Source organism: Bos indicus x Bos taurus, chromosome 16, assembly GCF_003369695.1.
Source record: "Bos indicus x Bos taurus breed Angus x Brahman F1 hybrid chromosome 16, Bos_hybrid_MaternalHap_v2.0, whole genome shotgun sequence".
NCBI lineage: Eukaryota > Metazoa > Chordata > Mammalia > Artiodactyla > Bovidae > Bos > Bos indicus x Bos taurus.
The window spans coordinates 75,293,195-75,307,591 of record NC_040091.1 but is presented as its reverse complement, the minus strand read 5'-3'; the positions used below and the strand labels follow the sequence as shown (position 1 = coordinate 75,307,591).

At 43.1% G+C, this 14,397-nt stretch overlaps 1 protein-coding gene across 1 annotated transcript in view; it reads left to right on the top strand.

The window, feature by feature from the left end:
• Window positions 1-14,397, top strand: part of ASPM (abnormal spindle microtubule assembly) — a 61,957-nt gene that overhangs the window by 33,424 nt on the left and 14,136 nt on the right. Inside the window, 3 exon segments of the mRNA XM_027565769.1 lie at window positions 1,502-1,696; window positions 7,779-8,748; window positions 8,751-12,481. Of these exon segments, the coding sequence (XP_027421570.1) occupies window positions 1,502-1,696; window positions 7,779-8,748; window positions 8,751-12,481 (4,896 nt within the window).

Sequence of the window (14,397 nt, the reverse complement as noted above, 5' to 3'; positions counted from 1 at the left end):
AATCCCAGGGACAGGGGAGCCTGGTGGGCTGCCGTCTATGGGGTCGTACAGAGTTGGACATGACTGAAGCGACTTAGCAGCAGCAGCATGGGGGTAGGGCCGGTTCATCTGTTCTCATGGTTGTTGTGAGGTTGGATGGCTCATTCTCGCAGTGTTTAGAATGGTGCTTGATACCTGGCATTTAACCTGTTACTATTCACTGAAATTCATTGTTAGAAGTAGAGATGTTCAGGGCGCTGGCCTCTGGAACTCCCGAGGCAGCCAGCTCCTCTTTGGACACTGACACCTCAGGCAGTCCTGACACCACTTGTCACAGCCCTGAGCTCTGTCCTCTTGAGCCTCTATACTTAAAACCACAGTGTATTCTAGTGGTAAAAGAGGGTGTTTTGCCTCTTTTTTTCTTTTTTGTGAATTCCTTTCTTCAAATTGCAGCAAAGCAATACTTCCAGGACTTCCCTGGTGGTCCAGCAGTTAAAACTCCTAGCTTCCAATACAGGAGGTGTGGGTTCAATCCCTGGTCGGGGAACTAAGATCCCACATGCTGTGAGGTACGGCCAAATAAGTAAATACACATTAATAATAAATAAACACAGTACATCCAATTAAAATCATAAAATAATACTTCCTTATACTGTAAAGCATTTTGTTTATTTGAGTCTCTTTTTCCTTTTTTTTTTCCTCCTACTTTGTTATTCAGTTGCTCAGTCATGTCTGACTCTTTGCAACCCCATGGACTGCAGCATGTTAGACTTCCTTGTCCTTCAGCTATGTCCCAGAATTTGCTCAGACTCATGTCTACTGAGTTGATGATGCCACATCCACCCGTCTCATCTTCTGTTTCTGTTGTCCCCTTCTCCTCCTGCCCTCCATCTTTCCCAGTATCAGGGTCTTTTCCAATGAGTCAGCTCTTTGCATCAGGTAGCCAAAGTATTGGATCTTTGGCTCAGCATCAGCCCTTCCAATGAATATTCAGGATTGATTTCCTTTAGGATTGACTGGTTTGATCTCCTTGCTGACCAAGAAACTGTCAAGAGTCTTCTTCAGCACCACAATTTGAAAGCATCAATTGTTTGGTGCTCAGCCTTCTTTATAGTCCAACTCTCATATGTGAACATGACTATAGCTTTGACTATATAGCCCTTTGTTGGCAAACCCTTTCCCAAAAATCAAGCATGAATTCATTCCACCATAATCTGAGAAACTGTTGTTGTTGCTTAGTTACTCAGTAGTCTCTGACTCTTGTGACCCATTGACTGTAGCCCACCAGGCTCCTCTGCCCATGGGATTTCCCAGGCTAGAATACTGGAGTGGGTTGCCATTTCCTCCTCTAGGGGATCTTCTCAACCCGGGGATCAACCCGCATCTCCTGTGTCTCCTGCATTGGCAGGCAGATTCTTTACCACTGAGCCACCTGGGAAGCCCAATCTGACTTCTTACAAATAATGGCTTAGGGTCTCAAATGATTGTTTAATTCATATTTGCATTTTTTTTTTTTTTTTAGGAGAGAGACAAAGCTGCAAGAATTATTCAATCAGCTATAATCAATTTCCTCACTAAACAACGATTTAAAAAGAAGGTCAGCGCAGCATTGGTCATTCAGAAATACTGGCGAAGAGCCTTAGCAAAGAGAAAACTATTAATGTTGAAAAAGGAAAAACTAGAAAGAGTTCACAGTAAATCAGCATCTATTATTCAGGTATGGTATTCTCAATTTTTAGATTTAAAAAGGTTTAATGATATTTTTAAGAGAATAAAATATGGTAAAGTTTTAAATTAAATTTTAGGCTTTATATTTTATCTAGCACTTTAACAAATATTTGGTATCTCCCCACTACATGTAAAACTCTTGGCTATGTTGAACATGAAGATCAAACAAATCGAAGCACCTACTTTGCTCTGACAGGGGGAGCAGTTTAATTCTGCACCCCGTTTTGCTGTTGCTCAGTTGCTCAGTCCTGTCCAACTCTTTGAGACCCTGTGGACTGCAGCACACGAGGCTTCCCTGTCCTCCACTCTCGCCTGAAGTTAGCTCAAATTCATGTCCAGTGAGTTGGAGATCCAGCAATCTCATCCTTTGTCGCCCCCTTCTTCTCTTGTCATCAGTCTTTCCCAGCATATGATATCCTACAATTTATTCATCTCTTCTACTGTCGATGGATATCTGGGTTTCTGGTTTTGAGCTGTATGACTAAAGGTTTTATGAACGTGCCTTTTGGGGTGAGATACACACACTCTGTTTGGCACATACCTACGAGTACAGTCGTTTGCCTGAAGGCGTATGTGTTTCAGTTTTAGTAGATACTGACGAGGTGTTTTCTAAGCTGGTTATAGGACCACCGGCTGTTTAAAATACCTGGAGGTTATCTCTTTAATTTCAGTGATTCTAGTAGTGGTACCTTAGAATACTTTTAGTTTGCATTTTGTTGAGAATGAATGACACTGAACAACTCTTCGTATTGAAAATCTTTTGTGAAGTGTTTTTTCAAGGATCTTTTTTTTTCATTTTGTATTTTGATTACCTTCTTGTGGATTTGTGTGAGATCTTTATATATTCTGGTTATTGGTCCTTGTTGGATATGTATGTTGCAAATATCTTCTCCCAGACCATTATTTATAGTTTATATGTTTCCAGTGAGAATTCTTAATTTTCTTCTGTGGTTAGGGGGTTGTGTGGGGTGTGTTTTTTTTTAACCATTTGAGGAGCACTTGTTTAACTGCTAAGACTTTGAAGATATTCTCCTACACTATATTCTATTCTGAAAGCATTAATGTGTGGTCTTTCACATTTAGATCTCTCTTGAAATTAATTCCTGCATATGATTTTTGCCAGGGACCATATTTCGTTTTGTATATGTGGATAGCCGCTGTTTCAGTTACAGGTCACTGAAGTGACCACCCTTGCCTCGCTGTGCTACCTGTAGTGCACATCAAGTCTTCTTTTCTCTGCGCAGTACAGCATTCGGGGTCTTAGCTCCCAAAAAACTGAACCCCTGTCCCCTGCAGTGGAAGCCAGCGTCCTCACGGCTGCACTGCCAGGGAATTCCCCTAGCACGGATTCTTACACATGTGGTTCTGTTTCTAGAATTTTTTTTACTATTTCATTGTTCTTTTTGTCTCCCATCGAACCATATACTCTGGCTTTACAAGAAATCTGAACGTCTGGTAGACAAAGACTTCTTTTGTTTTCTTTAAGAAGTTTTTAGCTATCCTAAGTCCTCTGCATTTTCTTACAGATTTTGAATCTGAAGTTTAAAAAATGTCAGAATTTGAGATTTAACTGAATATGTCAGTTTAGTTAGAATTGATACCTTTAGCTACTGAACATGGTGTTAATAAATACCTATTTATTCAGGCCTTCTTTAAAAGCCTCCTAAAATGATTTTTTTATCTGATGCAAGAAGTCTTAAATACCTTTACTTAGATATAGTATCTATTTTTAAAATTTAAATTTAATAAATTTTAACTTTATGCAGATTAAAATTAAAATTTTAATTTTCAAATTATTAATAACACTCAGTAAAATGTTCATGTCTTTTTTTGGTGTGCACTTACACAAATTTAAACACACACTCAGGTTGTGAACAGTCCATCTCCCAGAAGAACTTTTGCATTCCATTTCTCTGTGGTCCGTTCTTCCTCCACACCCATGCACCAAGCTCTGTTCTCTTTTACTATGGTTTTGCCTTTTTAAAAATATCACATAAGGGAGCCTTACACTAGGTCAGCCTTGAGACTGGCTTTTTCCTCTGCGGGAGGCCTTGGAGCCTCATCCTGGTGTTGCATGTATCAGGTGTGGCATGGATCAGTGCATGCATTCTCCTTTGTTGCTGCGTAGTGTTCCCTGGTGTGGATGTGCCACAGTTGGATTAAATGTTAATCTGTTGAAGGATATTTGCATTGTTTCCAGTTTTAGGTGATTTCATTCTGTTAGGGTAAATATCTAGGAATGGGATTGCTGGGTCATTTGTTAAGTATATATTTAGCTTTATAGATGAGTTCAGTCACTCAGTCATGTCCAACTCTTTACAACCCCATGGACTGCAGCACGTCAGGCCTCCCTGTCCATCACCAACTCCCAGCGTTTACTCAGACTCATGTCCATTGAGTCAGTGATGCCATCCAACCATCTCATCCTCTGTCATCCCCTTCTCCTCCCACCTTCAATCTTTCCCAGCATCAGGGTCTTTTCAAATGAGTCAGTTCTTCGCATCAGGTGGCTAAAGTATTGGAGTTTCAGCTTCAGCATCAGTCTTTCCCAGCATCAGGGTCTTTTCAAATGAGTCAGTTCTTCACATCAGGTGGCTAAAGTATTGGAGTTTCAGCTTCAGCATCATTCCTTCCAATGAATATTCAGGACTGATTTCCTTTAGGATTGACTGGTTGGATCTCCTTGCAGTTAAGGGATTCTCAAGAGTCTTCTCTGACACCACAGTTCAAAAGTATCAGTTCTTTGGTGCTCATCTTTCTTTATAGTCCAACTGTCGCATCCATACATGACTACTGGAAAAACCATAGCTTAGACATCACCAAACCATCTAGACTGGCTTATTCCATTTTGCATGCCCACCCCCAGTGTGTAAGGGTTCTAATTGCTGCATATCCTCAGCAACGCTGATCGCTTGTGTTTCACCCGTTCTGATAAGTGTGTAGTGGTCTCTTGGTTTTAATTTGCATTTTCTCAAAGGCTATGTATATGTTTTCAAATGCTTAATTGCCTTTCAGTCATCTTCTTTATAAAGTGTGTTGAAGTCTTTTGACCATTTTTATAACTGTGTGCTAATCTTATTGAGTTTTGAGATTTCTTTCTATATACTGGAGACAAGTTCTTTATCAGTGATTTGTCTGTAAATGTTTTACAGAAAAAGTTGGTCCTAGTCTTGGTGAATGTTCTCTGTCCTGGAAAAGAACGTGTGTTCTGTTGTTGGATGCAGTGTTCTATAAATGTCAGGTCGATAGTTCTTTTATGTCCTTACTGATGTTCTGTTTACTTATTCTTGTGCCAAGAAAGCGGTGGTTAAGTCTCCAACATAATTGTGGATATTGTCTTTCCCTCTTTGGTTTTATCTACATGTATTTGAAGATGTTTTGTTAGGTGTGTACACATTTGGAATTGTTCTGTCCTCTAGGTGAGTTGAGCTTTTTTATCATTGTTTATTGTTCCTTTTTATCCCTCATAATTTTCTTTGTTCTAAAGTCTACTTTGCATGTTCTTACTATAACCCCAGACTAGCTTTCACTTGATTATCATTTGCAGGGTATATTTTTTCCCTTTATTTTACTTATTAGTTACTTAAATCGTTATATACGGCTTGAAGTCTTGACAGCATTTAGTTTTTATGTCTTGAAAATCTCTGTCTTTTAATTGGTGATTTAGGCCATTTATATTTAAGATATTTATCAATATGTTTGAGCTTTGGTCTGTCATTTTATCATTTATTTTCTGAATGTTAGCTTTCTTCCCTTTTTCTCTTCCCCCTTTCCTGTCTCTTCAATTATTTGAATACTTTTTAGTGTTTCATTTTAGTTTATCTTTTTTTGTTTTAATTATTATTTTATTCCTCTGTACAGGGATTTATTTGGGAGATTTTTTGTGTTTTTTGTGTTTTTTTTTGGGGGGGGTGTCTTTTTTTTGTCTTGTTTTTTGGTTGATATAGGCATTTCAGTATACAAAACTTTTACTTAGAATCAATACTTTATCACTTTAAGTGGAATGTAGAAAACTTACCACTATCTAGATCCCTTTGCTCCCCTCCCTCACTTTTATGTTTTAGCAGCGACTTAGCAGCAGCAGCAGCAGTTTTATTTATTAAACTTACATACAACTGAAACCACATCAGGCAATATTATAATTTTTGCTTTCAATCATAATAAAATTTTAAGGAGTACATGAGAATCATATTCTATTAGTGCAGATTTTATCATTTCTGTTGCTTTGCTTTCTTTTTTTATGGTATCGTGTTTGCAATTTATGAACCAACAATGATGCATTATAATTAACTGAAGTCCTTAGTTTCCAAGGGTTTCACTATTTATCTGGTATAGTTATGTGTTTGACAAAAATCCTGCCCTAAAAATCCTTTCTGCTCTACATATTCATCTCTTACCCTTCTTCAAAATCCTGGGCAACCACTGTTGTTTTTACTGTCTATTTTTGCTTTTCCAGGATGTCCTATAGTTTGAATTCAGAGATATATAGCCTTTTCAGATAGATTCTCTCACTTCACAAATACACATTTAAGTTTAAATAGTCTTTTCCTGCCTCAGTAGCTTACACTGAATGACATTCCATTTTATAGATATACTACAGTTGTTTATCCATTTGCCTATTGAACGATATATTGGTTGAGACAATTTTTTCCCCAATCATTTTTTTTTTCCTTTCTCATTCTGCATTGATACTTTGCATTGATCTTCAAGTTCATTGACTCTTCCGTCATGTACATTCCACTATTGAGCCATCCCAGTGAGGTTTTGTTGTTGTTTTGGTTACTGTGTTTTTTAGTTCTGATATTCCCATTTGGTTCTTAGTTGTATCTTTGATTTTTTTATATGAGACTTTTAATCTTTCCATTACTTCCCACCCCATCTTGGCAATATTTGGAGTGTTTTGGACAGAAGAATCGTCTTACAGCTAGAGCAGACTGTCCAGAGCTTGATGACCAGCAGCCAGGATCTGCTTAAGACTTCACAGCTTGCACATTGCTGGGATAATTACAGGGTTAGGGAACAGGGGGTGCTGGGAAGGAAGCAGATGGCAAACGGCTTCTTACTCCTCAAGTCTTTCCAGAATTACATTTTTTAACCAAGTAACTATAATTCCTGAATTTTATTCTTAATGAAAATACTGACTCAGAAAGTGATCTGCCTCACTTATTTCTCAAAACTCTTTGTTGACATCTGTTGTTGTTCAGTTGCAAAGTCATGCCTGATTCTTTGTGATCCCAGGGACTGCAGCATGCTAAGCTTCCCTATCCTTCACTATCTCCCAGAGTTTGCTCAATGTCCATTGAGTCAGTGATGCTATCTCACCATCTCATCCTCTGCTGCCCCCTTCTTTGACTTCAGTTCTTCCCAGCATCAGTCTTTTCCAGTGAGTCAGCTCTTTGCATCAGTTGGCCAAAGTATTGGAGCTTCAGCTTTGCATCAGTCCTTCCAATGCATATTCAAGGTTGATTTTGAGAATTAACTGATTTGATCTCCTTGCTGTCCCAGAGACTCTTAAGTTTTCTCCAGCCCCACAAATTGAAAGCATCAATTCTTTGGCTCTTAGCCTTCTTTATGGTCCAGCTCTTACATCCGTACATGACTCTGGAAAAACAACAGCTTTGACTGTATGGACCTTTGTCGGCATTACCAGGCCTATGAACAGTTTCCAGTCGTTATATCTTATCAACCTTGATAGAAGGTAGAATATACGAACCAGAGATATATTCACAGGAACTTACTTAGAATCAATAGATAGCAGAATATTACTATCGTTTTTTTTTTTTTTCTAGTATGTTATTCTAATATAACAAAAACTTATTTATATTTCTTATGTCTCCTGAGTACAAATGTTATGTAAATATCATTAGTATTTTGAGAAAGATTTTTGTATTGGCTACAGTTGTATCAACATAGAAACAAACTATAAACAAAAGAGACAAGTATCTCCTTTAGAAATATATTGCTTTTAAGTTTGTTTGTTTTTAAGCAAAATATTAGGAAAAGTGATAGTTTCAAAGGTCTTAAGCATAGGAAGTTGTGTCTATTTTATTTTCTGTCCTTTCTTTTTTCAGAGACACTGGAGAAGATATTCCACTAGAAAGCAGTTTCTGAAATTGAAATATTATTCAATTTTCCTGCAATCTAAGATAAGAATGATCATTGCTGTTGCTTCTTACAAACGATACCATTGGGCTACTGTGACAATTCAGAGGCGCTGGCGTGCTCATGTGAGAAGCAAGCAGGATCGGCAGAGATATGAACTGCTAAGATCATCCACCCTTGTAATCCAATTTGCCTTCAGGAGATGGAGGCGACGTAAGAGGCAATCACAAATAAATGCTGCCATAACATTGCAAAGAGCTTTCAGACAATGGCGTGTCCGGAAATGTGCTCAAGAAGAAAGAGCTGCCATGGTCATACAATCCTGGTATAGGATGCACAGAGAATTACGGAAGTACATTCACCTTAGATCTTGTGTTATCATCATTCAGGCAAGATTTCGGTGCTTTCAAGCCCAGAAGTTATATACAAGGACCAGAGAGTCTATCCTGACTCTGCAGAAGCACTACAGAGCGTACGTGAAAGGAAAGGTTGAGCGCACAGGCTATTTGCAGAAACGCGCTGCAGCCATCCGCCTGCAGGCTGCTTTCAGGGGAAGGAGAGCACGTAACTTATGCAGGCAGATCAAGGCTGCTTGTGTCTTACAGTCGTACTGGAGAATGAGGCAGGACAGACTCCGATTTCTAAACCTTAAGAAAAACATCATCAGGCTGCAGGCACACATAAGGAGACGTCAACAATTACACACATACCAGAAGATGAAGAAAGCCGCCCTCATAATTCAGATTCACTTCCGAGCTTACATGTCAGCCAAGGAAGTTCTGGCCTCTTACCAGAAGACACGTTCTGCTGTCATCGTCCTGCAGTCTGCATGCAGGAGAATGCAGGCCAGGAAAAAGTTTCTTCACATCCTCACATCCATTGTAAAGATTCAATCATATTACAGGGCTTATGCTTCCAGAAGAAAGTTTCTGAGGCTCAAAAGGCTACAGTAAAGTTACAATCCATTGTCAGGATGAAGCTAGCCCGCAAACAATATTTACATTTAAGAGCAATTGCACAACAGAGAGAAGAACATCGGCGGGCCTCTTGCATCAAACTGCAAGCTTTCCTCAGAGGGTACCTGGTTCGGAAGCAGGTGAGGCTGCAGAGAAAAGCCGCTGTTTCACTGCAGTCTTACTTTAGGATGAGAAAGATGCGGCTGGACTACCTGAAAGTCTGTCACGCAGCTGTTGTCATTCAGCGTTACTATCGTGCGCACAGAGCAGGGGCCCAGCAGAGGAAGCACTTCCTGCAAGTCAGAAGAGCCGTGACCTACTTGCAGGCCACTTACAGAGGGTATAAGGTCCGCCAGCAGCTGCAACAGCAATCTGCAGCTGCTCTGAAAATTCAAGCTGCTTTTAGAGGCTATCGTCAGAGGACAAAGTATCAATCCGTACTTCAGTCTGCACTCAAGATTCAGAGATGGTACAGGACACACAAGACTGTTTCTGCCATAAGAAGCCATTTCTTCAAAACAAGGACAGCTGCGATTTCTCTCCAGTCCGCTTACCGTGGCTGGAAAGTTCGGAAGCAGATGAGAAAGGAACATGAAGCTGCAGTGAAGATTCAGTCTGCTTTCAGAACGGCCAGGGCCCAGAAGGAGTTCAGGGTGTTAAAAACGGCAGCATCCGTGATCCAGCAGCATCTGAGAGCTCGTGCCGCGGGGCGGAGGCAGCGGACGGAGTACACGGCACTGCGCCGGGCGGCAGTGATGCTCCAGTCCGCCTGGAGGGGCCGAGCAGCCAGGAGGCGGATTCAGAAGCAACAGAGATGTGCCATCATCATACAGGCCTACTACCGAAGGCACGTGCAGCGGAAGAGATGGGAAATCATGAAAAAAGCGGCTCATCTAATTCAAATGCATTATCGGGCTTATCGTACAGGAAGAAAACAGCATCATTTGTTTCTGAAAACCAAAGCAGCTGCAATAATCCTACAGTCAGCTTTTCGAGGGGTGAGAGTGAGGAAGAAAGTGAAGGAGATGCACCAGGCAGCCGCCACCATACAGTCTAGATACCGAGCATACCAAGCCAGAAAGAAGTACGCCAGCTACAGAGCAGCGGCCGTCATCATTCAGAGGTGGTATCGTGCGGCTAAGCTCGCAGGCCGTCAGCGTGAGGAATATCTTGCTGTAAAGAAGGCAGCACTGAAAATCCAGGCCGTCTATAGAGGAGTCAGAGCAAGAAGACAGATCCGGCGCATGCACATGGCAGCCACTCTCATCAAAGCCGCCTTCAAAATGCAGCAGTCATGGAGGAGGTATCAGCAAATGAGAACAGCAGCCATCATAATTCAGGTAAGGTACAGAGCGTACCGCCAAGGTAGAGCTCAGCGTGCAAAGTACCTGACGATTCTGAAAGCCGTTGCCCTCCTCCAGGCAGCTCTCAGAGGGGCAAGAGTTAGACAGAGCCTGAGAAGGATGCGGACGGCGGCCACGCTCATCCAGGCCCACTACAGGGGACGCCGGCAGCAAGCCTATTTTAATAAGTTAAAGAAGGTGACGAAAACGGTGCAGCAGAAGTACCGGGCAGCGAGGGAAAGGCACGCACAACTGCGAAGGTACAACCAGCTGAGACGCTCCACGATCTGCATTCAGGCTGCTTTCAGGGGCATGAGAGCGCGAAGACGCTTAAAAGCCATGCACTCCGCTGCAGCGGTAATCCAGCGGAGGTTTAGGACTCTGGGGATGAGAAGAAGATTCCTGTCTCTCAGGAAGACCGCCGTGTGGGTTCAAAGAAAATACCGTGCAAAGGTTTGCACAAGGCATCACATACAACAGCTCCGGTTGCAGAAGGCAGCTATCAAAATCCAGTCCTGGTACAGGGGGTGGATGGTAAGGAAGAAGATACAGGAGATGCGCAGGGCGGCCACGGTCCTCCAGGCCGCGTTCAGGAGGCACCGCACTCGGGCGAGGTACCAGGCCTGGAGGTGCGCCTCGCAGGTCATCCAGCAGCGGTTCCGGGCAGGCCGGGCTGCACGCCTGCAGAGGAGACAGTACCTTCAGCAACGACACTCTGCGCTGGTCCTCCAGGCTGCGTTCAGGGGTATGAGAGTCAGAAGACGTCTAAAAAGGATGCATGCCTCCGCGACCCTGATTCAGAGCAGGTTTAGGTCTATAATGATGAGGAAAAGATTCCTTTCCCTCAAGAAAGCTGCTGTTTTTGTTCAGAGGAAGTACCGAGCCACCATCTGTGCCAAACACCACTTGCACCGATTCCTGGAGTTACAGAAGGCGATCATTATAATCCAGGCGTCTTACCGAAGACGGATGGTAAAGAAGCAGTTACAGGAGATGCACAGGGCTGCAGCCCTCATCCAGGCAAGCTTCAGAATGCACAGAGCACGCCTGGCCTTTCAGACCTGGAAACACGCCGCGGTCCTCATTCAGCAGCGTTACCGGGCATGCAGAGCTGCAAAACTGCAAAGAGCACTTTACATCAGATGGAGGCATTCTGCAGTGGTCATTCAGGCTGCATATAAAGGGCTGAAAGCAAGACAGCTTTTAAGGGAAAAGCACAGAGCCGCTGTCATAATACAAAGCACATACAGAATGTACAGGCAACATTTTTTCTACCAAAAGCTTCAGTGGGCTACAAAAGTAATACAAGAAAGATATAGAGCGAGTAAAAGGAAAGCTCTTCAACACGATGCACTCAAAGCAGCAACCTGTGCCCGAGCTGGCTTTCAGGATATGGTCGTAAGGAGACTGATTGAGGAAAGGCAGCATCAAGCTGCCATTACTATTCAGGAGCATTTTAGAGCCTTTAAAACACGGAAGCACTATCTCCACTTTAGGGCGAAGGTAGTTTTTGTTCAAAGAAGATACAGAGAGCTAATAGCAGTGCGAACCCAGGCAGTCATCTGTATCCAGTCCTGTTTCAGAGGCTTTAAGGCACGAAGGGGCATCCAACGCATGCACCTGGCTGCCACACGAATTCAGTCATGCTACCGAAGGCACCGGGCCAGAGCTGATTATCAGGCCAAGAAAAGAGCAGTTGTTGTCATACAGAATCACTACAGGTCGTATATCAGAGTGAAAATGGAGAGGAAGGAATTTTTAGCCATTCAGAAATCTGCACGAACTATTCAGGCTGCTTTCAGAGGCATGAAAGTTAGACAGAAATTAAAAACCATGCCCGACAAAAAGATGGCAGCCCCTGCTACCCAGCCTGCATTCTACTGTCACAGGACTGAGAGCCAGCATGAAGCTGGCGAGAGTCCAGCACTTGTGGCTCAAGGGCTGTATAAAACTTCTCTGGTTGGCCCTTCACAGGAAACAGAGCAGCATTCTCAAAGAAAGGCTGCAGTCACAATTCAAAAAGCTTTCCGTAAAATGGTTACAAGAAGATTGGAAAAACAGAGGCGTGCTGCCGTGCGAATTCAGTCCTTCCTTCAGATGGCCGTATATCGCAGAAGATTCCTTCAGCAGAAAAGGGCGGCCCTCACGTTACAGCGGTGCTTCAGGACACAGCAAAGCAGAAAACAGTTCTTACTGTACAGAGAAGCAGCAGTGGGTTTGCAGAATCCCCACAGAGCCTCTCTGCCTGCAAAACATCAAAGAGAACTGTACTTACAAATAAGGAGCAGTGTAATCATTATTCAAGCTAGAGTGAAAGGATTTATACAGAAACGGAAGTTTCGGGAACTTAAAGATAGCACCATAAAAATCCAGGTATTTATGTATTTAAGTATAAAGCTTTCATTCATCCTTTGACCAATATTTCATAGAATTTTCAATTTGAGCTGTAGCAGGTTATAAAGAATAAGAGTTAGTTTATGTAACCATTTCATTTACCTTCCAAAATGGAAGATTTTTGAAGTTGGGTAAAAGGTGCCGATAATTGTCTACCCAAGACAGCACAGAACAAGATTGTTCTGGACATGATCACCCTAAAGTTAAGTTATGACTGCATAGTTAAAAGTGAAGACTTTGAGACCATATGGTTGCAGCTGGCAACCTTACATGTTTTGAGAACAGCTAGTGGTATCCTTCGGAGAAGGCAGTGGCACCCCACTCCATTACCCTTTCCTAGAAAATCCCATGGACGGAGGAGCCTGGTGGGCTGCAGTCCATGGGGTCGCTAAGAGTCGGACACAACTGAGCGACTCCACTTTCACTTTTCACTTTCATGCATTGGAGAAGGAAATGGCAACCCACTCCACTGTTCTTGCCTGGAGAATCCCAGGGACGGGGGAGCCTGGTGGGCTTCTGTCTATGGGGTCGCACAGAGTCAGACACGACTGAAGCAACTTAGCAGCAGCAGCAAGATAAGAGTTAAGCTTAAGCTGAAGGAAATAGCCTAGTAAATTGTATTGAAGGAGTATTCCAGCTCTAGGGGGTAACACGGAGCTCTAAGCTGAGAGTGAGCACAGGTGTGCAATAAAGGTGATCTGAGACCAGGATGGCGGTCCATGGAGTGAGAGGTGGGCAGCTCTGTAAGACGGAAAAAGGGTAGCCTTCATCCTCTGGACTAAAAGAAGTTCTAGATGAGTTTAAGGGGAGGACCAGAATCCTAGTTTATCTTTTTAAAATTACTCAGGCAGGGTCTTGCCTGGCAGCCCAGTGGTTAAGACTCTGCACTCCCAATTCAGGGAGCACAGGTTCAATCCCTGGTCAGGAAAGTGCGTTCCCACATGCCCCGCGGGAATGTGGGAGATGGACTAGGCTGCGGGTGGCCAGTCAGGAAGCTGTAGGCAGTGGGGTGGGGAAAGTGAATCACACTGAACAGAGGGCAGTGACGGTAGGGTCTTCAGGGTCCACCTGAGCAGAGGGTGGGATTGGCCTCACATGGAACCTAAACAGAGCCGCAGAGACAAAAAGACTGACACCTGGCTCCCACTAGGGGGTGCTTGTCTACATAAAACCATATAGAGATACTCCGAGTCAAGGACACCACAAGAGTCAGTTTGACCTACATATCACTCTCGCCTGTCAACTGAATTTAGAAACCGACCCCCACAAAGGAGGTAGTTATCATATTTGTTGTAGGTATTTTGAAATCAAATAGACTCAGGTTCAGATTTTGACCCTATTCACTTACTATGAGGTAACAAGTCTCAGCGTTAATTTCTGTTTTGTGAAAGAGCTTAATTATCATCTCACAAGATATTTGTCAAGATTAAATAAGACAGGTCTGCTGCTTATTACCTGTGACATCAGCACGTTCTTTTACTGGTGTCAGTTCCTCTGGGCCTTCATTTCCTCATCTCTAAATTAGAGGGAATAGTACCTACCTGTGTTACCATAAGGACTCGTAGCGCTGAGTGTAGCGCTAAGCACTTAAGAAGTTGTAACTGTCACTTAAGCTTTTAGTCAGCTGCAGGGTTGCCAGAATCAGAAAGTCTGAAGGTCGCGGGTGGATGGGCGCTGGGACTCTGCAGCCGGCTGGCCTGAACCCAGGTGCACCTGAGGTGGGGTGGGAGGGCGGTGGGCGTCCCCGTCCTCTCCCCGGAGGCGGAGTCGGTGCATGTGTGTCCTTTGTGTTCCTCACAGGGTTGAGAAGGTGAGGGCAGCGCACACACCTGGCTTCCCAGGCTTTGTGCAGATCTTACAGCTCAAATACTTGCTAGGGTTGGGTGAGGCCTAGC